The following is a 27082-nucleotide window of genomic DNA, read 5'->3' as shown; positions in this document are numbered from 1 at the left end:
ATCCTCAACGTGTTATATGTTTTCGACAACTTAAATAACAGCATGGTCTGAATTCTATTGTCTCGGTTTAATGTTTTATGCAATTGGTTTTCTTATAAATTTAGAAACAGAAAAAATTAGAATTTATTATTAATTCAAGTTTATTAGAATTGAACCGATTAGAAATTGAATTCATAACTAAATATATTTTACTTTCTCAAATTAATTATTACTGAGTTTAAATTTATCACTTTTTTTAAAGGATTGATTCTCTTATTATAAGACATGTACTTTAATGGTTTAATATTTTTTATTACATATTTTTGTGAAACCATTTTGTGATTTAGTTGAGAACATATTTTATACGCGTATATTTTGTTCTCATTTCATTTACTCAAATTAATTAGGCTTATCTTTTCTATATTTATATATTTATATAAATCTTATCTAAATACTCAATCTAGGGGTAAATTTACGTGATACAGTTACTGGCGCCATCTATTGAGCGGGGAAGCAAATAAAATTGGGGTAATTGCAAAACGACCATATCTTATATATAAAAATCTTCTGTATGTGTGTTTGATTTGATACTTTCCCTAAACGGTTATTCGGATTTTGATAATTCTTTTTAGAGTTTGTCAAAGGAAATTTTTAAGATTTGTTGAACGATAAAACTATAGTAATATTGCAGAAATAAATGAGGAAAATACAAAAAAAACACTTATCATTGTTTGACTTTGAAAGTCAATTCACTTGAAATTTGAATTTAGCTGAAATTATGAGCCTAGATAATATTAGAATATAATGTACAAGAAAAATGTAATTCATTGCATTATTATTGCTGAAAAGCAGCTGAGATGTGCCAGAAATTAAAATAATATAAGATACAGTCAACACTGTATATGTTTGGCAGATGAAATTATATAATTCGGTTTAATAAATATACTGCTTATGCTAAGATCATAAACGAATCACAAAGGCAGGACATTAAATAGGATATTGAAAAGTATAGGGTTTGATATTAAAAAATTTGGAACTTTTGAATTATAGTGTACGTGGGTACAGGACGCCTGTCGGGTCATCTAGTATATTTATAAAAATCTTATCTATTAATGAAACCTAGGGGTAGATTCACGTGCTACAATTAGTGGCGCTATCTAGTGAGCGTGAAAACAATTAAAATTGATGTAATGCAAAATCAAATTTCAAAAATTTAAAATTAATTAATTATATATATTAAATAAAAAAATAGCTTTACTTACCAAAAATCGTATCATGTTGCAAATCATATCAAAATCAAAATTTTTTTTCACACACTTTTAAAATTGAAAAACAATTTCTTTTTATTTGTAACTTAATAACTTGTAATTTTAAATCAATTTTTATGTTGTCTAGACACCTGTATTTATAAAGCACTTTTGTAGGTTTTGTTTATAATTTTAAACCAGAGTTGTATTTACATTTTTTAAATATAACAAACCTAAAATATTTTCTATTCATTGATTTATAAAATATTACAATCCAAACTTGAATAGTTTGATAATATTAAAGAAGGATTCTATTAACTGTAAATAACTTTTCTAGGACAGTCAAAATAATCAAAACTAATCAAAAATAAGACTAGTCAAAAATAATGACAAAATTGCTCAATTTTTTTTAGAATTATTACTAGTATTTGTTAATCTATGAAATTATGATTTACAAAATTTGTCGACTTTGACGTTACTTCTTTAAAAATGTCCTCTGGCTAGTTACATTATACTTTCACTCATTTACAATCAGGATTATATAATGGTACAATAATTATTAGTTTCTTATTTACAAAACCAGTTTAAAAACTTTCATAGTTCATAGTTACAAATTTACAGTGTTTAGTAAAAATTAATAAGTGATAATATTTGTTATTATTCATAATCCTAGTTCTACTCTGTCATCGTAATTTGTTGTTATTTTCATATAATAAACATTGTAAACAAAATGTTTTAACAGATGTAATTAAAAGTTGTGCTTGCGAAGCGATTTCGCAATTTGCAGTTTTGCAATAATTAGCTTTCAGGAAATGACGATGGAAAAAAACTTAATGGATTAAATAATAATCTAGTGGTGTATGTAATCGCGCCTTAAGGCAAATTGCTGGAACTTCCCGTACCGTAATAAAATATTTGAGAAATTTTAAACGTTTTCAAATATATTATTACAAATAGTGTAACTTTCATTATTTGTGCTAAGTCTTGTTATATCTGAGCAAATCAAATGTAAATCATAAATCAATTTATCTCCACAACATTAACAATCGTCATTTCATTTCGAATTCAATTTCAAAAAAAAAATAGTTGCCTAAATTGCACAAAATTGAAAAATTGCTCCCGCATAGTCACAGTCTAAACGCATTTGCAAATAATTCTGTGCGGCAATTTCACTTAGACTGCGCTTAGCTTGGCGGCATTTTCACATTTTTCAATAATTTTCTCAAAATTGGAAAAGTGCTCCAGTACATAAACAGTCTAAACGCACTTGGGTAAACATTTGTACCAGAGTGGCGTTTAGACTGTGCTTAGCCTGGCTAATTTTTAGAATTTTTAATCCAAAATTACAAAAATATTTTATGGAAAATAAAAAAAGGTGTTAGAATTTTTTATCCTCAAAAACAATTGTTTTGTCAATACAAGCAGAAAGTTTTTTAGATCATTCAAATCGGATGATTAGTTCTCTTAAAAACTGCCATTTTTTGCACATTTAGCCTTGTATCTTCGAAATGGCGGGACCTGTCTTTGCCAAAAACTAATCAGCACATCTCCCCATCAATAGGGATCGAATGTTTTTTAATCAATTCAAATTGGTTGATCCGTGCGCCCGAAAACGTGACTGAAAAATTGTATCCATACATACATACACACACACACACACACACATCCATTAGTTTTCTGAGGTATGCCAGTAAAATGTTCAGAAACCTTTAAAACGTCGAGAAATGCAAAAATTTTCATTTTCGATTTTCGGCCCATTACTAGAACAACTACCCTACTGGAAGTGAAGTTAATAATTTTTATAATTAAACCGCTTTTCGTAGGCCTTTAATATTTTAGTATGTTTATTAAGACCAGGAAATTTATTGTCACACAAAGTTTACATATAATCGTCAAAAATAATTTTAATTAATTTCTTATGGAATTAACATGGTTAAAATACTATTTGTTTTTTAGAATTTTCTAACTTAGCGACAAGTGAATCAAAATTTTGAGAATAACATTGAGCGTTAGTAACAAAAATTTGGTATTAGTACTCACTTATAGGAAAAGAACCAAGAAATTTTGTTTCAAGTGCGGACTATCTAAAAGTTAATATTAAGACTCTGGTATATATATATTTATTAATATATTCTTTTACAAGAAAAATTCTGCAACTTGACCAATTACAAATTATCACACCAATCATATTGTGCTTCTGTTTTTGTTTTAGGCGTAAAATCCACCTGAAACAAAAATGAAAAATGTAAGAATCATGTAATAATTTTGTGTCTTTTCTTAAATTTATTCCATTTGGATAAAAATTGATCCTGCTAACAATCTTCTTCTTCGGTGAGAAATCAAAAGACAATTTTTGTGTCCAAACCATGTTTTTAGTTAGAATATGGAATATGTTATATAGTTAGACCTTATTGGTGTATATAATTTGTATTATTTTTTACCTTGATGTCCTGATGTATGACGTCCAATTTGGTGTCTCATACTACCCCTTGTTTTGCTACCCATCTGCACAACCTCGTATTTTTTGTCTGGAGCATAATTAAGGGAATGTCCCTGGTTCAATCGTTTGCCAGAGTCGAATTGAACTTTTTCACTGGCTAAAATTAATGGATGGTGTAATACAAATTACACTTTTTGTAGTAATTTTCTCTTATTACCTTCTATTTCTGCCAATGATCGGGTATCTTCGTCCAAATGTGCTGCTCCGTTACTGTGGGCATTGCTGTAACGTTTTTCGGGTAACGACAAGACACATGCAAGAAGTGCCATCAGTAGGAAAAATGTCTGAAAAAAAATTAAAATTGTTGGTTGCAAATTGTTAAAGGAAACATATTAATATAATAAGAAATCATAGGACTCTATGATTATTAACTGTGTTTATATGTAGAAACCCGAATGGTTGTCCTAAATCATTTTATTTATTTTATTAGTACAATTTTTGTAATTTTGATTAATTTTTATTGGTGCTATCTACGTGGTCTGTTCAAAAAGTACCCGGAATTTTCGTATATAAATATAAAATATTTATTTATTCGTCTACATTAATGTGGTCCCCTTCAAAGTATTCCCCCCCGGATATAATACACTTATGCCAGCGTTTTTTCCAATTTTCGAAGCACCCTTGATATTCACTTTTTGATATGTCCTTGAGCACTCTCAGCGATTCGGCCTTTATTTCTTCAATCGAGGAAAACCGCCGTCCTTTCATGGGTCTCTTCAACTTTGGGAATAGGAAAAAGTCACACGGAGCCATATCTGGTGAATTTTTGCACTTTGCAACACTTTATTTCATTTTTTACGCAAAATTTAATACAAATTCTTTGACTTTTCAATTCTTCCATTGTAAAAATCGCCGAGCTCAGAAAAACACGTCGAACCTTAGCGACTACCACAGACAAAGTAAACAGTGAATATAGCTGAAAATTTCATCATACTTTAGGGGCATGTATACCAACACAATAAAAAAAAAATTTTGACAATCAGACACTCCAGACCCGCGAAATTTAATTATTAGTAATTCCGGGTACTTTTTGAACAGACCACGTATATTGCTAACTTAAAACCGATGTTTCATATCAGGTGGTCCTAGTCGGGTGTCAAATCTAAGACCCCTGTTTCATATCTCACAGCTCTAACCTAACATAAATTTTAACAAAAATATGAACTCACATTGTATTTTGTTAATGAAATCTTTTTCTCACCACTTTGTTTCTTCTTTCGTCCCTTTCTCGCGCCATATGTGAGAGTGAGAGCGCACTATTAAAGTGATGTGACAAGTAGAAATGGTTCGAATATTTCGAATCGAATTCTTAACAACTTGATACGAATATACTCGTATCAAACCGAAAAATATTTACAGGGATTTTCTTACACCAGACAATTTGTCTGTCTGAGATGTTTGCATGAATATATATTTTGTTTAATGAATACACAAAAATCAGTTTTAATAAATTCAAAAAGATGTGATATTAAAAAAACTAATTAGATCGAATAATACTTAACCATACTTCGACTTCTGTACCAAACGCTCGATTAAAATTTGTTTGCTCGTTAGTAGAGTTCTTTTATAAGTAAGTGATTCCATCATTTTACTAGATTCTTCTTTCAAGTCGATAAAAATCAGTTTGCTCGTCAGTAGAGTCTATTTATTCATTAATAAAAAGATCAATTAGTACTGGTTTTTATCTCGAATCGATGATTAGTTTGCTCGTCAGTAGAGTTCTTATTGCCTGCTGAAAAGTGTAATATTTTACTATATTATTCTGCCAAGTCTATTGAAATCAGTTTGCTCGTCAGTACAGTCCCTTTGTTATTAAAAAAAAAGACAAATTAGTACTGGTTTTTATCTCGAATCGATGATCAGTTTACTCGTCAGTAGAGTCCTTTTATTTGTTAAAATGTTCAATATTGTATTAGATTTCTTAATCAATGTCAACGAGATCAGTTCGCTCGTTAGTAGAGTCTTTTTATCTGTTACAAAATGTAATATTTTTCTAGAATTACCTACAAATTTTATAAAAATTAGGTTGCTCGTCAGTAGAGTCCTTTTATTTGCTAGAAAGTTTAAAATTTGACTAGATATTTGCATCAAGATCAACGTGATCAGTTTGCTCGTCAGTAGAGTCCTTTTATCTATTCCAAAATGTAATATTTTCCTAGATTCTTCTACAAACTCGATCAAAAATAGTTTGCTCGTCAGTAGAGTCCTTTTGTCTGTTGCAACAGAGTCCTTTTATTTATGAGAAAGTTTAATATTGTACTAGATTTTTTTAAAGATCCTTCTGACTAGTTTTAGCCCTTTTATCTGTTGCAAAATGTAATATTTTTCTAGATTCTTCTACAAATTCGATTAAAATTAGTTTGCTTGTCAGTAGAATACTTTTGCCTTTTACACAGTAAAATATATTATAAGATTTTTTTTCAAGATTATCAGAATCAGTTTGCTCGTCTGTAGAGTCCTTTTATTTATGAGAAAATGTAACATTTTATTAGATTCTTTCAAAAAAAACGAGGGTATTTCTGATCCAGCTTCATAACATACGAGTAACGTTGCAGTTTATATGTAAACGCCTGAATGCACAGCAAATACATGACATTTTGACAGTATTCAGTATAATTCAGTAGCATAATGTATGCAAGTTGGGGCGTAAGATGATTTATTTGATAACATTTATCATTTATAATATTATGTTTTGTTTTTGTTTTGACAAAGTCCATGATTTAACCTTAGCAATTTGTTTATGGAATATTTGCAATTGATGGAAAAGTCGCGACCTGATGCGATAACTGTTAATTTTTATTTATTAACAAATTATTAACGACAAGGATAAATATTGACATATTAAAAGTAATGATAATATTTAGTGTTGTTAAATTAAAATTGTTTGTTTTATAAATTATACTAGATACTGAATATTATGAACTTACCACGAATTTATCCATCTCACAATTTTAATATTTTTATTATTATTATTATTGTTTAAACAATTGCAACAAAACTATTAATGTATTCCTAATGCATTCGCGTTTTTATAGAGAGGAAAAAATTAAACAAGTGACCTTATCCTCGACTCGAAATTTATTCATCGGTTAATTATTATTGCATGCAGCGGCGGATCCAGGGGGGGGGTCACGGGGGTCATGACCCCCCCCTGAGCCTGTTTTAGGTCTTAGATAAAACACTAATTCAACAACAAAATTACTTCATAATGATTTTATTTATTTATTTTGTTACCAAACACATTTTATAACTTGAATATTTAAATGATTGTAGACGAATGACGGTGTCAAAAACCCTAAAATTTAAGGATTTTCTAATCGTATAGCGAATATATGTTTTATTACAGTTTAGGTACAAAATTTCATTCAAAAATCAAAAAATTAAACTGATTGTTAGTGTGAGTAGTCCTTATGCATGAACTTTCAGTAATCCTAACAACTGTAAATAGACGACTCAATCAATATATAAACTAGTGGTGTATGGCATTCAAAAACCGTTCGAAAGATATTAGTTGGGAATGAAACTGATTAGTTTAGGTGAAAATCTACCGAACCGTTTGCTTGTATTTCGTCGTTGAAAAAAATATTTGAGTCGATTTTTATGAAACTTTTTTTGATGATATATATCATGATTTTATACAACTTATTGAAATATTACGGCCTTACAACAAGTAGTTTAATTTTGAAAATTCATCAAAGTTTGAGAAAATGAGTAGTTTCTTTTAACGTCTTTAAAATTAAAAGTAGACGATTTACTTGGTTTATCGATAGAGTACTAATAACCATTAAAATCCTACGGCAACTGGTTCAATTATAATAAATTATTATATATTGAATTTTGAAAATTTGCCTTTAGAAAATACTCCGTGTTAACGTCTTCGTTTTCAATCATGTGTGATATTGTGAATCCACTGGGAATCCCTTGAATCCCTCATAAATTAATTTATTTTTTACTGATTAAGTCGATTATTAACACATTTCGGAAAGTTCATGCAACTTGCCTAAAGACAAAATACCAATACAAACTAGTTAAAAAATGGTTTGAATATTACACATTGATGGAAAACGAACACATACGAAATACGAAGCCGAATACATACACACGATGAATTTTTTAAAAGCGCGGCCAAATAATCCAAACTTTAATTATCATAAGTAAGTAAAACCACTTCTCGCAGGCCTTAATATAGTTTAGTAGTAGTACGTTCATTTAGAGCAGAAACTCTATCGCCATGCAAAGTTTCACTTACATCGCCAAAAAAATGACAATCTATTATGAAAAAGAAACGACTTGACCGATCTTCGACAGAAACTATTTATTTCCAAATGATATCATTCGAATAAGAAACGGTTAAGAATCTTTGACAAAAACATGGACGATAATTTTTGCACTTTTCCGCCAATAGTAAAGAAACGGATCGACCAATTGTATCAAAAAACTAATCAACGCAAACGCTTATCCAGTTTCATTTTATAGTTTTTAAATTTTAACATCGGTTCAGACGAGAAAACGTCGAGGAAAGGTCAAATTTTGACTAACGTCAAAGACGCAGATTATTTTTTAAAAAATACACATATATAAGGTAAAGCTAAGTAAATTTGAGCAATTATATTGTGAAAACTAAACGAAAAACATAACAACCAATAAGATACATTAAACAAAAAACCATCTGGTTATGTTTTAGTACAACCTCCAGCTAATTCATCACTGTAAAAATGTGTTTTTTGTTGTTTTTAAAAAATTTGTCACTTGGTCTTTTTTACCCCAAAGGCGGGGTAAAATCGGACGGCGAGAGGACAAACAATCCAATTTACTATTTTTAATTTTAAAGGGATTTAACGAAATAATAGCTACATTATTCAACCAATGAAAAATATATAACTCTGCATAATAATATATAAATATATAGATAAGTATATAATTTTGATTTGATATTTTGTCCAAAATATTTACCGGCAGAGTTGAAATAAAGATTTATTTTATTTATATTTTGTAAAAATGTTTTTTTTTTAACGTCGTAAAAATCAGGGTGATGGTTGGTTGTACATTTTTCCCTCTACTTTCAAATATTGTTGTTAAGAAATCCTTAACTTTACTTGTTTTTGAGATATCGGTGGTGGACCTTTTTACCCGCAAATCTTTAAGCCCCGCTCTATCTGATATATATGTATATATATGTATATATATATATATATATATAGATATATATATATATATATATATACTCGTATATATTTGTTGCATACTCATTGAGGACTATAAAAACTTTTCAATTATGACCCCCCCCTGACGCCGAAGCTGGATCCGCCACTGATTGCATGCAATTTTATTTGTTATTTGTTTGAATAAAAATGCATAAGCGGTATGAAATATATATCAATGTTAGATTATTTTTATGTTTATGAAGATAATCTTACAATTGATTTGTGCTAATTAATTAAATCAATTAGCAGGAGATGATAATTGATGTTTTGTTTTTATGTAGATTTTTATGGTCGGAGTTATTTTAATTTGTCGACACGCATTGTGTTTTGTTTGTTGACGAGATGCAGAAACTGCAATTATAATATATATATATATATATATATATATATATATATATATATATATATATACTAGCTGACCCGGCAAACGTTGTTTTACCATATAAGGTATTTGTGAACAATTTTTAGAGAATCCAAAAATTGTCATTTCTAACATTTCAAAAAAGTGATATTTTGAGTTTCTTATAACACTTGCGACCTGTTGAGTAATTTGTTTACGTATAAATAGAACTACAAATAAAACTACTTCCTACAATTAAATAATTTTTACTTAAAACATCCTTTTAAATTTATTTGAACACAATTTGTCAAAACCATGTGACATTTGACGTACGAGCCGTATGCAATTCTTTCATTTTAAATTACGTTTCTGTTTAAGTTTTTACGTGGTTTTGAAATATTTCTCACCTTTCCCACAATCTCTGGATTATCACAAATATTTCCAGACTAAAATTGGCCAAATCGGTTCAGCAGTTTTCGAGTGTTAGCATACTTAACATAATACCGAACTCTATTTTTATATATAAGATAAATATGTAAAGTTTCTAAGCGATTTTGATATAGTTTCTTACTTTTCCCACAATATGTGGATTACCACAAATAATTTAAGACTAAACTTGGCCAAATCGGTTCAGCCGTTTAACATATTATCGAGTTTCTAAGCGATTTTGAAACAATTTTTCACCTTTTCCACAATTTCGGTATAGCACAAATGATCCAAAACTAAAATTGGCCAAATCGGTTCAGCTGTTTTCGAAATTTAGCATACCTAACATAATACCGCTCTCCATTTTTATATATAAGATAGATATGTAAAGTTTTTAAGCGATTTTGATATAATTGCTCACCTTTCCCACAATTTCCGGATTTGCACAAATATTTCTAGACCAAAATTGGCCAAATCGGTATAGCCCGCTTTTGAGTTTTAGCATACCTAACATATTATCGAGCTTCATTTTTATATATATGACATAGATTTGGATTTTTTGTTCGACGAACTGTTTATTGGCAGCCAAATAGTCGAAATAAAAAGCAACTAGTGGTGCATGACATCGTGCCTTAAGGCAAATTGCTGGAACTTTCCGTACTGTAATTTTAAATTTTTGGAAATTCGTAAAAGAAAAAAAGATTCATTTTGAGAATTATGAATTTCTTTGAACATTTTTGAAAATTTTGGATACATTTGAAAAATATGAATATAGAAGAAATAAAACAATGTCTTATTGAAAATTATGAAATATTTGCACAATTTTTGAAAGTACTTATAAAAAGAAATTGCAACAATTTTAATATTTTTTGAAAGTTTTGGTTACTCATTCATATCGGTGACTTGGCATTGACCAAATCGCATTTTTTAAATTTATTTCTGGATCTCCGAATTCTCCATTACGTCAATACAAGTGCAATATTATTTGAATCATTCAAATCGGATGCTCCGTTCTGTCAAAAACCCAATGTCTATTTTCTGCACTTTTTGTTCAGTATCTCCAAAACGGCTGGACCTGCCTTCGCCAAAAACTAATCAGCACATCTCCCTATCAATAAGAATCGAATGTTTTTTGAACCATTCAAATCGGATAATTGGTTGACACAGACTTCCATTTTATCTAAAGAATGCCAAAATGTTCAGAAACCTTTAAAACGTGAAGGTATGCAAAAAATTTCAGTTTTGGTTTTTGGACTTTTACTATAACTTATCCTACTGGAATTTATTAAATATTTATATTTTTTTATTTATTATGTACGTTTCGACACAGTATGTGTCGCACGTTTAACAAATTGAAAAAAATATTCCACAAGGTTTTAAAAATTTACAAGATGTGACTAGACTATATAACGAATAAAAATATCAGTACAAACCGAACCTTGAAAAAAAACCCAACACACAAATTTTAAAGATACAATTGAGAAAAAAAACAAAGCAATAAAATAAAATAATAAACTTAGAGTTGAATAATAAAATTATGTAGTCAGTCACATGACTAACAAATTGTTATATATGATAACAAATGTATGAAATGACAATTTCTGGACTCTCTAAAAATCGTTTAAAAATACCTTATATGGAAAAACTACATTTGCGGGGTCAGCTAGTATTGATGCTTCTCCTAAACGGTTATTCGGAGTTTGATAATTCTTTTTGGAGTTTGTCAAAAATTACACAAAAACCACTTATCATTATTTGAAATTGAAAACATTTGAACTGCCATCTGCTACTAATGTCAATTCACTTGAAATTTGAATTTAGCAGAAATTATGAGCCCAGATAATATTAGAATGTAATATACAAGCAAAATGCAATGTCTACATTATTATTGCCGAAAAGCAGCAGAGATGTGCCAGAAATGAAAATAATATAAGATACAGTCAACAGTATATGTTTGGCAGATGAAATTATATAATTCAGTTTAATAAATCACATCCAAAATTGCATATCCATTTTTTTTAACTTATGCATGTCGCATTTTGGTTTACTTTAATAAATTGTTTAACGATACAAAAAAATATTTCTATTTATTAGAAAAATGATTTAGAATTTTGTTTCGTGTGTCAAAAATTTATTTGTTTGAATAAAATATAGTCAAATCTCTCTAAAAATATGAGAAAAGACAAAAATTTATATAAAAATTTTTTTTTATCAAATCAATAAAAAAAGCAAAATTATTTCTGTAGTATGTAATAAAACACTTATTTTTATTATTTAAATTTTTACTTATATAAACTTACAAATACAAATTATACAAAAAATAACATAATTAATTCATTTGTTAATTACAAATATTTTTAATTATATTTCTGGCTGGCATAAAGTAACGGAAATCACAGATTCCAAACAAATTTTGCAGAGAGTTCTCTTTTATATTTCATCTAGTAATGACCTGAAAAGAAATTTTCACAATTAAACCACTTTCCACAGGCCTATAATATTTCACAACGTTCATTTCACTTCACAACAAGAATTTGATATATATATATATATATATATATATATATACACGTATATATATATATATGTATTATAAAATACTAACTGCCGCCATGTCCTCCACGTCCTCCGCCACTGTGACCTCCATGTCCGCCTCCAACGCCTCCGTGTCCACCACCAAGGCCTCCTTGGCCTCCAAAACCTCCAGATCCGCCTAGGCCTCCATGGCCTCTGCTTCCACCTCCAAGTCCGCCACCGTGGCTACCACTGGAAAAACTACTGCCTCCAAGTCCACTGCCGCGGCTTCCGTGCCCCCCAAAACCGGAGTCAAGCCCGGAGCCGTGTCCGCCGCCACTGCTTCCGTGTCCTCCGGCACCGTAGGGAGTGGCGGTTACGGCGACGATTAAAACCGCCAGGGATAAAGCAATCTTAAAGGAAATATAAATGATTAAAAAAACGTTTTTATTAACTTTCCGTAGGGTGGTTATAGCAATGGGCTGAAAATTGAAAATGAAAATTTTTGCATTTCTCGACGTTTTGAAGGTTTCTGAACATTTTACTGGCACACCTCAGAAGCTAAATGAATGTGTGTGTGTGTGTGTGTTCAGAAAGATTTATCAAAATCCGAATAACTGTTTAGGAGAAGTATCAAATCAACCATATATCAAAATCCAAACTAAAATCCGGAGAATGAAAGGTGTGAATTTTATATATACCTAACAAGACTAATGATTTATACATTTGTTAATTCCAATTTCTTGTCTATAAATATTCTTTATATTTTTACCCATTTATTACCTCTAATTACACTCTCTATTTCTACCATCTAGTTACTCTTTTTTATATGTCCGCATTTTTTCGTCCACGTTTTCGGGCGCACGGATCAACCGATTTGAGTGATTCAATTATTATTCGATTCCTATTGATAGGGAAATGTGCAGATTACTTTTTGGCAAAGGCAGATCCAGTCGTTACGGAGATACGGAGCAAAGAGTGCAGAAAATAGAAATCGAGTTTTTGAGAGAACGGATCATCCGATTTGTATGATTCAGTTCGTAATGACGGAGAAATGACGGGTTATTAGTTTTTGGCAAAGGTAGGCCCAGCGGTTTCGGAGATACAGAGCTAAGTGTTAAAAAAAATGGCAGTTTTTGAGAGAACTAAGCGTCCTATTTAAATGATTTAAAGAATTTTATGCTTGTTTCAACAAAATAATTGCTTTTGGAAAAAAAGGTTGTCTCTAATTTTTTTTTTTTCAAAAAATAGTTTTGTAATTTTGGATTAAAAATTCAAAAAATTTTCAGGCTAAGCACAGTCTAAGAGCCACTCTGGTACAAATGTTTACCCAAGTGCGTTTAGACTGTTGGAGCACTTTTTCAATTTTGTGGAAACTATTAAAAAATGTGAAAATGCCGCCAAGCTAAACACAGTATAAGTGAAAATGTCTCACAGAATTATTTGCAAATGCGTTTAGGCTGTGACTATGCGGGAACACTTTTCCAATTTTGTGAAAACTAGTGAAAAATGCGAAAATGCCGCCAAGCTGAGCACAGTATAAGTGAAAATGTCGCACAGAAATATTTGCAAATGCGTTTAGACTGTGACTATACGGGAGCACTATTTCAATTTTGTGTAAATTAGGCAACTATTTTTTTTTGAAATTGAATTCGAAATGAAATGACGATTGTTAATGTTCTGAAGATAAATTGATTTATGATTTACATTTGATTTGCTCAGATATAACAAACAAGATAGCAAAAATAATGAAAGTTACAGCATTTATGTAATAATATATTTTTGAAAACGTTTAAAATTTTTCGAATATTTCATTACGGTAGGGGAAGTTCCAGCAATTTGCCTTAAGGCACGATGCAATACACCACTAGTTTTTTTAATTTTTTTACTCACCATAAAACGAGCCATGGTTGTTGTTTTTAAGATTTTATAAACAAAAACACTTAGTGCTAAATAAATATTTATTGATATGTCACTTTATAGATCGACTTATCGACTGTTTGTTTTGCGGAAGTTCGATCCTCTTTTATAACAGTCTTGCAAAACTTTTATCGTCCAATCAGGTTTTTTTGTAAAAAAAATGGAACGTGTATGGAAATTTATTTATATATATATATATATATATATATATATATATATATATGTATGTGTTCGTCCGTAAATATTTATAAACAATATCGTTGATAATTACAAGTCGATCGATTTAAATGATAAGTTATTGCTCTTGAAACTGTAGAAAATTACATCAGATTTGTCTAGTTAGTGTGAGAGCTGAGGGAATGAATGTAAGTTAAAAATACATTAAGTGGTATTAAAAAATGGTAAAAAGACTTTGATTGGTTTTATAGCTTCTGTTATGCGTTTTTTGGGAATATATCAAATTTAAAAATTCTTAAAAAATCAGACGTAGGTTTTTGATAATTTTTAAGATATCAAAATTTGTAAATTTATATTTTTAAATACAAAAGTGTATGAAATTTTAATTTAGCGTTTGGAACATCAATTTTGATTTAAAAATTCAAATTAGTCACCCACACTCCAAATTTGTAGAACTCACTTCAAAATAAACACTTCAAACTTTGAAATTAACATCTTACACTTTAAATTTGGCAATTAGCACTTCAAATTTGATACTAATCATATCAAACTTGCTATTCACATGAATTTCAAATTTGACCTTTCACTTCAGTATCATTATCTATACTTCAAGGTTGACATTCGGAAATTTAAATTAGATATTTGGCCCTTTCAATTTCGAAATTAGCACTTTACGCTTCAAATTTCATGCTTAGCACTTCAAATTAGACATTTGGAACAAAATTTGATATAAACACTTGAAATTTTTAATTTGAAGTGTCTTGTGTCAAACTTGAAGTGTGCAATACGTAGTATCAAATTTATAAAGTCAAGGGTCAAATTTTAAGAACCAAGATATATAGTGTAAAATTTACGGAGTTCAGTGTTAAATTTGAAGTGTCAAATATTTAATTTAAAGTGCGAACTGTTTAATTTGAAGTGATGGCAACAAATTTGCAATGAAGAATTTCTATCAAATTTGAAGTACCAAGTTTCAGAAAATTGCCGATCAATTTAATAATATATAGTTCTAAATTTGAAGTGAAAAGGTCAAATTTGTAATGAGGTGGGAAAATTGAAGTGTCTCTATCAAATTTGAAGTGTAAAATATCAATTCAAAAGTTTAGAGTATTGAATTTGAAGTGAAAGCGTCAAATTTGTTATGAGATGCCCAATTTAAAGAGTTTCTATCAAATTTGAAGTGCCAAGTTTCAAATTTGAAGTGTAAAATATTAATTTAAAAGCATAGAGTATTAAATTTAAAGTGAAAGAGTCAAATTTGTAATGAGGTGCCCAATTTGAAGCGTTTCTATCGAATTTGAAGTGCCATGTTTCAAATTTGAAGTGTGAGGAATCAAATATGTTATGAGGTGCCCAGTTTGAAGAGTTTTCATCAAATTTGAAGTGCCAAGTGTCAAATTTCAAGTGTAAAGTATTAATTTCACAGTTTAACGTATATATTTGAAGTGCAGGTGTCAAATTTGGAGTGTGGGTATCAAATTTCAAGTATTTATATCAAATTTTTGTTCCAAATGTCTAATTTGAAGTGCTATGCAACAAATTTCAAGTGTAAAGTGCCAATTTCAAAATTTAAACATTTTATGTTGGAGTGAATTTAACAAATTTTGGGTGAGGGTATCAAATTTGAAGTGTTTATATCCAAATTTTATGTTCGAAATATCTAATTGGAAATGCTAAGCATCGAATTTGAAGTATTAATTATTTAATGTAAAATTCTGAGTATCTCCGTTAAAGTGTAGATAATGATTTTGAAGTGAAGAGTCAAATTTGAAATTCATATCTAATTTGAAGTGCTGAGTATCAAATTTGAAGTGCCAAGTGTCAAATTTGAAATTAAAGAGGTCTAACTATAATCTATGATGTCAAATTTAAATTGAAGGTGTTTATTTTAAACTTGAAAACTTGAAATTAATATGTCAAATTTGATGATAAAATTTTCAAATTACAAGAGCATTTGAAGTGTGAAGAATCAAAATTGAAGAGACCAATGTAGAGTTTCAGTTGCCATATCATATGTCGAATTTAAACTTGTTTGAAAAAATTAATAAATTTACTAATTTGCGTCATAACAAATTCATTTATTTATTCAAACAAATGCAACACTTTGCAATGTTTCAAGTGCAATTTGTATAATAATACAAGTTTTTGTCATAAATCAAGAGCATGACATTAATTGCCTTGATGATAATAATTAATTTCCTTCTGTATATATAATAAACATTGTTTATTATTTATTAAATAATTACATAATCAGTGTTTAATTCTCCGAGAAACACAAACAAATTATTCAATTTTTTAATCTTATATATTATACAAAAAATATTTATTTACAACAATATTATCTTAAATAGGTTATCAACTATATTTATTATTTTGTCGACTAAAAATATAGTTTTATGAGAAAATTTGGTGTTGATGAAGTGGCAAATGACTAGCACAAAGGATCTTTAGTAACGGTGATGTCCTGGAAATAAAATAGAAACATAGAATTAATTTATTAATAGTATAAATTACCTGTAATCTAGTATATGATCATGGTGCGGGCTCTCGTTACAAATTTACTCAATTGGGTAATGGTAACAAACTATTTTATTTTAAACATAACGAAGAGAAAAATTATATGGAGTTGCTGTAGAGCTTTTTGATATTGCGTTTTGATATTATACAGGACATTGTACATATAATTCAATTTCTAACAAATTTAATATATATATATATATATATATATATATATATATATTGATTGTTTCTTTTCCGAACAGTAAATGCAATAATAAAAAACAATTTGTTTTTTGAAGATGTTTAATAACGACGTTTCGGAACTAGATACGTTTCATCATCAGGTTTATTCTATAATAATTTATATATCCATATCACTAATATTTTTTGTTAAAAACACTCGATTTTTTCCAACAGTGTGTTACAAAGTCTTGTGAAGTCAAAACATTTACAAATATCCTCGGAAAAAATCGAGTGTTTTTAACAAAAAATATTAGTGCTATGGATATATAAATTATTACAAAATAAACCTGATGATGGAACGTATCTAGTTCCGAAACGTCGTTATTAAACATCTTCAAAAAACAAATTGTTTTTTATTATTGGATTTACTGTTCGGAAAAGAAATAGTCAATATATTCAAAAAATCCAGAACTTATCTATTGAATATATATATATATATATATATTAGGGTGGTCCTTATAATGGTCATTTTTGAATTTCCTTGCTCCCAGGGGCTCAAATGGTTCCAAATAGATGAAAAACAAATCTCTGAAAGTTTTAGCTCTTAATATTAACGTTTAGATAGAGCGCAATTCAATCAAAGTTTTGTATGGAAATAGCATGGAAAAATTTTCAAAAATTTAAAAAATGTTTTTTAGATGTAATTTAGCGAGTAAATAAATGAATAAAACTCATTCATTTGTCGCTAAGTTATACCTAAAACATTTTTTTTAAATTTTCAAAATTTTTTCCATGCTCTTTCCATACAAAGTTTGATTGAATTGCGCTCTATCTAAACGTTAATATTAAGAGCTAAAACTTTCAGAGAATTGTTTTTTATCAATTTGGAACCATTTGAGCCCCTGGGAGCAAGGAAATTCGAAAATGACCATTTTAAGGACCACCCTAATATATATATATATATATATATATATATATATATATATATATATATATATATAAAGTATATATTATTTTTTTAGGCGATCGGTTCAAAAGTTGCAAGAGATAAAATAAATAATTGAACACTAACAATAATATCAATATTGTTTAATGTTTTATTATTTTTTTTATTTTACAATATTATCCTAACTAATTTATTAAATATATTATTCTAACTAACCATATGATCCATGACCCTTATGACCGTGGCCATGGAAACCGCCATGACCGTGACCATGACCTCCGTGACCTCCATGTCCTCCGCCGCCGTGAGGTCCTCCTAGAAATTCAGCACTTCCTTAAAATTAAAATCAATGATAAAAATATTATAAAATGAATTAAAAGAAATATATTCTCTTGCCTCCAAATTCATCGCTACCGCTTCCACTAAATCCACCTCCGTGTCCGCCGCCGAAAGCGCCGGCGTGAGAACTACTAAACGCTCCTCCACCAGCGCCACCAAAACCTCCGTGACCACCACCAGGACCACCTCCAAAGCCTCCGTGGCCACCACCAGGTCCACCACCAAAGCCTCCATGGCCACCACCAGGTCCACCACCAAATCCTCCGTGGCCACCCCCTGGACCGCCGCCAAAGCCTCCGCCGAATCCTGAGGAACCACCGTGGCCTCCGCCTCCGTATCCACCTCCGGAGCCTCCGTGACTTCCACCAACAAGTCCTGATCCGCCTCCGTGGCTACCTCCGAGGCCTCCGCCTAAACCACTACCGTGACCACCTCCGAGGCCTCCGCCTAAACCACCTCCGTGGCCGCCTCCAAGGCCTCCGCCTAAACCGCCTCCGTGGCCGCCACCTCCTAGTCCTCCACCGTGTCCGCCGCCTCCAAGGCCACCTCCGAGATCATTTCCGTGACCGCCACCCACTCCACTCGTATAAGCACCAGAAGTTGCTCCAGCATTTGCAAAACTACTGCTTCCAGAGCCTCCATGGCCACCAGAGCCGCCTCCAAATCCTGGACCGCCGATGAGACCTCCGCCGTGGCTACCTCCGGGACCAAGACCACCGGATCCTAAACCACCTCCGGAACTAAGACCTCCACCGTGTCCACCTCCGGAACCTAGGCCACCGGATCCTAAACCACCACCGGAGCCAAGACCTCCTCCGTGACTGCCGCCACCTCCATAACTTCCTCCTCCGCCTCCAGATCCAAGACCACCGCTAGATCCAAGACCTCCGTGGCCTCCAGATCCAAATCCATCACCACCACCGTGACCACCACCGAGACCTCCTCCGGATCCTAAACCACCAGATCCGAAACCACCTCCTCCGTGGCCACCTCCGGATCCCAAACCACCACCTCCTCCGTGGCCACCTCCGGATCCTAAACCACCACCAGATCCGAGACCTCCATGACCACCTCCTCCTTCTAATCCGCCTCCGGGTCCAAAACCACCGCCTCCACCACCAAAGCTTCCAGAGCTAGCACTACTGTGCGCTGAGGAACTGGCAAAACTACTGCTACCAGAACCTCCGTGACCACCACTTCCTAGACTGCCACTTCCTAGACCGCCACTTCCTAGACCGCAGGAGGAACCTCCTTTGCAGCCGTCTGCTCCGATCTCGGTAACTGGTTTGGAGGCATGGGTTGCTCCGTAGGGCTTTGCTGTTATCGTTGAAGATAAAAGCAGCAAAGCCGAAAAGGATACCTAAAAATATAAAAGACATAGGATTATAGATTTATTTTAAAGGATAATGAAAATCTAGAAACAAGTTAGGGGGAGTGGTTTGCAGCATCGGCTTTAGGATTTAAATGGAAAATCTTGCAGAAGATTTGTTTTTGAAGCAAAGGTTAGGTAAGAGGTGCAACTTATCCTGATCAACTTCAGAATCTAAATGAAAAATCTTGCAAAAGATTTACTTAAAAGAGTAGCTTATCCCCATCATCTTCAGAATCTAAATAGAAAATCCTGCAAAAAAAATACTTTTGAAAATGAGAATGAGATGAAGATGCCCTATTGTTAGGGAGATGTGCTGATTAATTTTTGGCAAAGGCAGGTCCAGCCGTTGCGGAGATACGGAGCGAAGAGTGCAGAAAATAGAAATCGAGTTTTTGAGAGAACGGAGCGTCCGATTTGAATGATTTAAAAGACATTTAATTCGTATTGATGGGAGAACAAATTTGTGATATTTTTGAGAAGGCAGGTTCAGCGTAAATTCTTATTATTATGAATTTTCTGCTTTTTTAAAAATATTTTTAGAAAATTTAATACACTACACTTACAATATTTTTACACACTTCATGATTTTGCTCAGAATTTTTAAATTTTAAAATTTATTATTTAAAAATCAGAATTTTCAAAATTTGGTTAGGTCTATTGAAATTTTTAAAATATACATAACCATGTATTATTTTCAAATTTTGAAACTTTTGTTAGAACTCATTCATAAAAAAATCATTTTAAAATTTATCAAAAATCTTTACATTTTTAATTTCTTCAACTTTTTTGCTTTGCTTGAAAATCCGATGTGATAAATTTATATTTTCTTGACCTTTCAAGTAATTCTGAATGGTTTGACCCTATTATCTTCAGAATGTAAATAGAAAAACCTGCAAAAGATTTACTTTTGAAGATGAGATTAGTTGAGAGGAGCAGGTTATCACATCAAATTTACTATTACCAATATGTCTTGGATACGTTAAACTTATATAAACTTATTTTACCATATAGAAATGATACACGAAACTTATTATTTTATGTGGAAAACTAAATAAGGAAGTTTTACCATTCCAAAACAAAACAGGATTTAGACACTACACACCATAAATCTTTTACCAAAACAAAAGAAACGTCCATCAAGTGCATCTAATTTGACCCAATCACCTTATCTACATATATATAAAAATAAGTTTTCCTTCCTGACGATATAACTCCAGAACGCACGAACCGATTTCGACAATTTTGCATTCGTTGGAAAGGTCTCGGGCTCCCAAAAGTTTATAGCTCAGAAAATTAGTTGTGCATGGCATCGTGCCTTAATGCAAATTGCTGGAACTTCACGCACCGTAATTCAAAATTCGAGTGATGACATTAGTGAGAATTATCAGAATTATGCTTGGTTAAGTCAACTAGCAATACTTTCCGCAAAGAATAATGACGTACACGCACTGAATTTCACCATTCAATCAAAAATTGCTGGCGATTTGGTGACATACCAATGATTCCGACTGGTCTTCCGTTTGACTTCAAACGATTGCAATTTCCAGTTCGCAATAACAAGTCGCAAGGCCAATAGCTTAGTGTTTGCGGGATAAATTTCAGATAGATTATTTAGAAAATCATTGTTTTTCACATGGGCTGTTATACGAGTTGGAAAACCATTTGCTTTGTTTGTGTTAACGTCAGACCAAAAAACAAAAAATGTGGTTTATCAAAGTGCACTTCAATGAAACGGATAATTGGCGGATTCACTTTCATTTACTTGAGAAGTTTAACTAAAAAACACTTCATTTTTGTAATCGAAATAAATTCATTACTGTTAGGTAATGAAATCAAATTTTTCCTTTTCAAATATAAAACAAACTAGAAATTTCTTCATCTTTCTCACGAAACCATCTGGTGGCGAAACGGAGTTTGTCGGGTTTGCTAGTACTATTATATATATCATTGTATCACTTACTATGAAACGATTCATTTATCCTCTCGATTATTTCTCGGATTTCTTCTCTCGTCTTCTGGCAAATAACAACTGATACCTACCACAACCAAATCACATCTTTTATAAGACGACATCTAATCATGGTGTCCTTGTCTCTAATTATTGATCGGGATGATTGATGATGAAAACATAAAAGTTCTTTATAACACAGATTTCGTGATAAGGCGATCTGTGAACTCTTCTCGGGATAGATCACGATCAATTGATAGTTGCATCGATCGATTATTAGTGGTAGTGGTAATTAAAAAGACCAATTGATAAAATTAGATAAGGAAATTGTGATTAGTTTCATGAGAAGATGATTTGTTTCTTGGAATGGGTGATTGGAAATTTGGTGCTGATGGTAGAAAGATGGTACATGGTGGATTTTTGGGAACGGGGATTTTTGGTTTGATGTTGATTTTTGGGAATGTTTAATTTCCTGGAAGTTTTGGAAAACAAATTTATTCGTGGAACTTTTATATGTAGTCTTAGAAATTCCTGGAGGTTTCACAAATGTTTTACAACTTATGCATTTTTTCTACATTTTCGATATTTTGGGATTTTTTTTTAATTTTAATTTTATTTGGCAATCTATATATATATAATTACATTCAGCAGAGAATGCTGACAAGTTGTTTATAATTAAAATAATAACTATAAAATATAATTAAATATAAATAATTAAAAAACTAATAAAATGTAGTAAAGACGTATTATAGTTAATTAAACTATATTAGGTCTCCAAGTATTTTTTTGAGCTTGGTCGGTTTCCTGGTTTAAATGACATGCTAGTTGGTTAGGATGGACGTCAATTCTGTTCTTATAATTAATGGGGCAACCATTGATATATGTTCTTGAAATTTTGATACATGATGACTTTTGTATTACTATTAAGAATTTTTTTTTTAATTTTTAGAAATTTTAATGTTTTGTAGTCTCTGAAAATGTTAGAATGTATATTAAAATATTTAGAAAAAATAGACATTTTAATATTTGCAAGTTTTCTGAAAATTCAAGCTGTATATTATCTAAATTTATCTTAATTAATTTCTCTTAAGGTAAATTATAGCAATTGCAATAAAAATCAAAAATATTTTTATATTAATCTTCACTTCTTGCCATTTTGGAATACCTTAGAAAAAATACATGCTTCCCAGTAAACACTACTTGTTGCCGCAATATAACTTTTTATGTTACAAAGTTATATAACGAGTGTTAACTAAATGTAATGTACTCGCAATGTATTTTGAAGTTACAAAGTTATATAACAAATGTTAACTAAATGTAATGTACGCGCAATGTATTTTGAAATTACAAAGTTATATAACAAATGTTAACTAAGTGTAATGTAACCGCAATGTATATCGGGAGTTACAAAGTTATATACATTTGTTACCTGATGTTATAAATGTGCAATGTTTTGTTAGAAAATATTTTCCACAAATTTATATTTTAATGAAAAATCGATTGATCTAATTTTTAAATTTCATAGTGCCAGTTATAGAGCACGGATATATATATATATATATATATATATATATATATATTTTATATCAACCGATTAGATTGATTTAACTAGTGGTGTATGGCATCGTGCGTTAAGGCAAATTACTATACTTCCCGTACCAAAAATTATTTTTTTTTTTCAAAAAAAAATTTTTTTTTCAACTTTGAAAAAATTAAATTTTTTAAACAATTTTACATTTTAGAAAAAAATTGAATTTTTTGAAAAAAAAACTTTAGAAGAAAAATGTTTTTTATGAGATGAAATATCGAAGCGCGTAAGCGCCGCGTTGCTGTTAAACAAACAAACGATGTTACGGAACCCATAGAATGGTTCTTGAATTATTAAATTCGGACGCTTCGTTCTCTTAAAAACTGGGTTACCTGGGCACTTTTTGCCCCGTATCTTCGGAACGGCTGCATCAGCACGCCTCCTTATCAATACGAATCGAATGTTGTTCTCGAAACGTCGACAAAATTTTCATTCTCGATTTTTGTGCGACTACTATAACTTACTACGGGAAGTTATAGTAAAAATTTCAAAGTTTTAAATAAAAAAAATTACATTTCTAAGTTTTCCAAAAATAGAATTTTAACTTCTTCAATTACTTACTTAAACTATTTTTTTCAAAAAATTTAAAAACTTATAAGGAGAATCCACGCGTTGCCCGTCTCGGATTTTGATGAAACTTGGCACAATGCTAGATTTGATGCCCAAACTGACCGTGGAAAAATATTAGAGGCTTGTGAAAAGCGGTTTAAATATAAAAATTAATTAAAGTTTGCGTTTTAGCAGCGTGCGTATTGCATACCTTGCAAGCTATTCGTTGTCAACAGCAGGTTGGCCGAGTGGATATCGTCGTGGAATTCTAATTTTTGCTCCGGGGTTCAATTCTCAATTCAGATATAATATTTTTTTATTATTTTTCTTTGATATTTATAATTCCACGTGTAAATAAAATTAACATTTATTTGAGTTTTCGATTAATTTTATATTTTTCGCTTAATATTCCATAATAAACCTGTAACACCTGTAAATTTTTATTTTGATGTTACTTATAAAACTTACGATCATATAAATATTAAGTGATTTCTGAAACATTATAATTTTGTATTAATACAACAATAATACGGAAGAAAAGATATATATTTATAAGTAATATCAAAATAAAAATGTACAGGTATTACGGAGGACTTTATTATGGAATATTAAGCGAAAAATATAAAATTAATCAAAAACTCAAATAAATGCTAATATTATTTACACGTGGAATTATAAATATCAAACAAAAATAACAAAAAAGTATATTAAAATTTTTGAATTTGATTAAACGTTTTAAACGTTTAACGGTTGTCTTCCTTTTTCGGCAGAGGGACTCATAATCAGGAGTCAGGTTTCCCAGAGTGCATTGCGCCCTGTAGCCTGTACGCTGTACGCCATTTTGATTTTATACTCTGTCATATGTGGGGATGTTTTGTTGGGTTGTATTGTCTTGTTTTATTTTAAATATTTTGTAATATTGAGTGCTAAGTGTATAAATAAAAATGCAAAAATATATAGTATACATAACTTTACATATTTGCTTATGTGAAATTTGTTCAGCTACATTGAAATCGAAAGAGTATAAGAAATAACCCCAAAATGAATTCTATGAAGTGCTGTTTGATATATAATATTATGAAGGGTAAGTATAATTTATTTGTTGGTTACTGTGCTAAAAGCCTAATTATTTTTATAAGGCCCGCGTTTGGAGATGTCTCAAAAAAAACTAGAGCTTATTATTTGGATATGAAAATTTAGTTTTCGACAATGCTACAAGATACTAAAGGTAAATAACTGTTTAAATTTTTAATGGCTTTTGAGGTTTATATTTTATTATTGTAATAATTTCTTTTTAGGATTGGATTCTAAGTCTCGGTTTAAATCCTAAATTGCCTCGAATAACATATGTGATTAATATGAAAGAATATCGAGAGGGTTTTAACAGCAAAACAAGGAATGAATGAAAGGTATATGGCATAGTTCTTGCTAACTAATTACTATTATAAATTCTGTTTTAACCTTTCTCATTTGTTTTTAAGGTGGAATAGTACATATGGGCTACGATGGAATTAAGACAAATTGTGAATATTGAAAATGAAGATGTTGGAAGTATCTCGATAAGAAAAAATCAAAGCTTAATAATGCTCAACTATAATTCTAATAGTTGTATTGTTTCTTTGCAAAAAAATATAATTGTATTTGAAAATTGTCATCCTAATTTGGAGTTATGTAATAAAGTTTCTGTATATTGGTGTGTCGAGATAGCTAGGTTAATAGTTAGACCAAAACTAGATATTTTTATTTCCATCCTTTATTATTAATTATCATTTAAAAATAGTTTTATATTCAATTTGTGTTTCATTTGAAAATATGAAATTAATAATTGTAATGAATATAAATTTTATATTTTTGTTATTGTTTTCGAAAAATATTTGTTACTGTTTATTATAACATATTTAATATTGTTATTTTTAACATTTAAAATATTCTAGTTTATTATGTTATTTTTTTTTTGTTTAATAGATTACTATTTTGTTTTTCATTGTGTAAATAACAAAAAATAAATGTAATTGATATAAATTTTATGTATCGTCTAAAATATTTGTTGCTGTATTGTTTATTATATTGTTTTTTATTACTGTCTTGTTATGAAGTTTATTATTGCTTTATAAAATTTGTTGCTGTTTTATACAGTATAAAATATTTGTTGCTATTTTCTTTATTATAATGTTGTTATTCTTTTTATGAAATATTTGTTACTATTCTCTTTAGTATAAAATATTTGTTGCTATTTTGTTTCTTATAAAATACTTGTTACTGTTCTGTTTAGTATAAAATATTTGTTGCTATTTGTTTGTTATAAAATACTTATTACTGTATTGTTTAGTTCAAAATATTTGTTGCTATTTGTTATAAAATACTTATTACTGTATTGTTTAGTTCAAAATATTTGTTGCTTTTTGTTTGTTATAAAATATTTGTTACTGTTCTGTTTAGTATAAAATATGTGTTGCTAATTGTTTGTCATAAAATATTTATTACTGTTTTGTTCAGTTCAAAATATTTGTTGCTATTTGTTTGTTATAAAATACTAATAAGTATTTGTTTGTTTGTTTGTTATATATTTGTTAAAAATACTTATAAATATTTGGTGCTAGTAGTTTAGTACAACATATTTGTTGCTATTTGTTATAAAATACTTGATACTGTTTTCTATAGTTCAAAATATTTGTTGCTATTTGTTTCTTATAAAATACTTATAAGTATTTTAACAAATATATAACAAACAAACAAATACTTAAGTATTTCATAACAAACAAATAGCAACAAATATTTTGAACTGAACACAACAGTAACAAATATTTTGTACTAAACAAAACAGTAACAAATATTTTATAACAAACAAATAGCAAGAAATATTTTGAACTAAACAAAACAGCAATATATTACTGTTTTCTACAGTACAATTGTTTAGTACAAAATAGTTTATAATAAACAATAGCAACAAATATTTGCTGTTATTTATTTGTTATAAAATACTTACTGTTTCGTTTAGTTCAAAATATTTGTTGCTATTTGTTTGTTATAAAATATTTGTTACTGTTTTGTTTAGTACAAATTATTTGTTGCTATTTGTTATAAAATATTTGTTGCTATTTTGTTTACTATGAAATATTTGTTACTGTTCTATTTAGTATAAAATATTTGTTGCTACTTTGTTTATTGTAAAATATTAATTTTAAATAATAAATACAATGAAATATGAGTAAATCTTTTTTTTTTAGAGAAAAATCAATTATTTACGCATAAATTAAAAGCATTGCAAATATCGCATATGTACATTACCGTATATTACCGCAACCTAACAATGTTATATAACAAGTTAACTAACAAGGTAGGAAATAGTTA

The 27082-nt window shown here is 29.9% G+C and overlaps 3 protein-coding genes and 1 long non-coding RNA gene across 6 annotated transcripts in view; 1 reads left to right on the top strand and 3 right to left on the bottom strand.

Moving 5' to 3' along the window:
- Nucleotides 1–3384: 3384 nt before the first annotated feature.
- LOC113370389 lies at nt 3385–6711 on the bottom strand. Its single transcript, XM_026611058.1, has 4 exons — nt 6654–6711; nt 3884–4010; nt 3668–3823; nt 3385–3451 (listed from the first exon to the last, which is right to left on the bottom strand). The coding sequence occupies exons 1-4, from the start codon at nt 6666–6668 to the stop codon at nt 3435–3437; spliced, it is 315 nt and encodes a 104-aa protein (XP_026466843.1). The 5' UTR covers nt 6669–6711; the 3' UTR covers nt 3385–3434.
- Nucleotides 6712–12061: 5350 nt separating this feature from the next.
- Nucleotides 12062–27082, bottom strand: part of LOC113370373 (glycine-rich protein 5-like) — a 294863-nt gene continuing 279842 nt past the window's right edge. Inside the window, exons 1-3 of one of the 2 annotated variants that reach the window (XM_026611042.1) lie at nt 14104–14215; nt 12302–12623; nt 12062–12148 (exon numbers count right to left, since the gene is read on the bottom strand). In XM_026611042.1, coding sequence (XP_026466827.1) covers nt 12138–12148; nt 12302–12623; nt 14104–14118 — 348 coding nt within the window. In that variant the 5' untranslated portion in view covers nt 14119–14215 and the 3' untranslated portion in view covers nt 12062–12137. Of the gene's footprint in view, nt 12149–12301; nt 12624–14103; nt 14216–27082 lie in introns of those variants that run through there. The other variant, XM_026611048.1, reaches the window with a different exon arrangement.
- LOC113370274 (glycine-rich cell wall structural protein-like) lies at nt 16683–21680 on the bottom strand. Of its 2 annotated transcripts, none has more exons than XM_026610949.1 (4): nt 21607–21680; nt 18332–19634; nt 18152–18268; nt 16683–16771 (listed from the first exon to the last, which is right to left on the bottom strand). In XM_026610949.1, the coding sequence occupies exons 1-4, from the start codon at nt 21619–21621 to the stop codon at nt 16755–16757; spliced, it is 1452 nt and encodes a 483-aa protein (XP_026466734.1). In that variant the 5' UTR covers nt 21622–21680; the 3' UTR covers nt 16683–16754. The 2 variants fall into 2 exon arrangements, with proteins under 2 accessions (XP_026466734.1, XP_026466741.1); XM_026610956.1 differs by having other exon boundaries at nt 18152–18250.
- Nucleotides 24558–25133, top strand: LOC113370407. Its single transcript, XR_003366564.1, has 3 exons — nt 24558–24815; nt 24871–24959; nt 25030–25133. It is a non-coding gene; the product is annotated as an uncharacterized LOC113370407 (long non-coding RNA).

Source organism: Ctenocephalides felis, unplaced genomic scaffold (genome assembly GCF_003426905.1).
Source record: "Ctenocephalides felis isolate EL2017-DRISC unplaced genomic scaffold, ASM342690v1 CF-g0.4_SCAFFOLD_00845, whole genome shotgun sequence".
NCBI lineage: Eukaryota > Metazoa > Arthropoda > Insecta > Siphonaptera > Pulicidae > Ctenocephalides > Ctenocephalides felis.
Note: the sequence above shows the minus strand (reverse complement) of the source record. Positions and strands in the feature narration are given on the sequence as shown.

Coding starts and splice junctions, on each gene's coding strand:
- LOC113370389 (XM_026611058.1), bottom strand. Junction 3,824..3,883: donor ATCATTGGCAGAAATAGAAG/GTAATAAGAGAA, acceptor CATTAATTTTAG/CCAGTGAAAAAGTTCAATTC.
- LOC113370274 (XM_026610949.1), bottom strand. Junction 18,269..18,331: donor CGGTAGCGATGAATTTGGAG/GCAAGAGAATAT, acceptor TTTAATTTTAAG/GAAGTGCTGAATTTCTAGGA.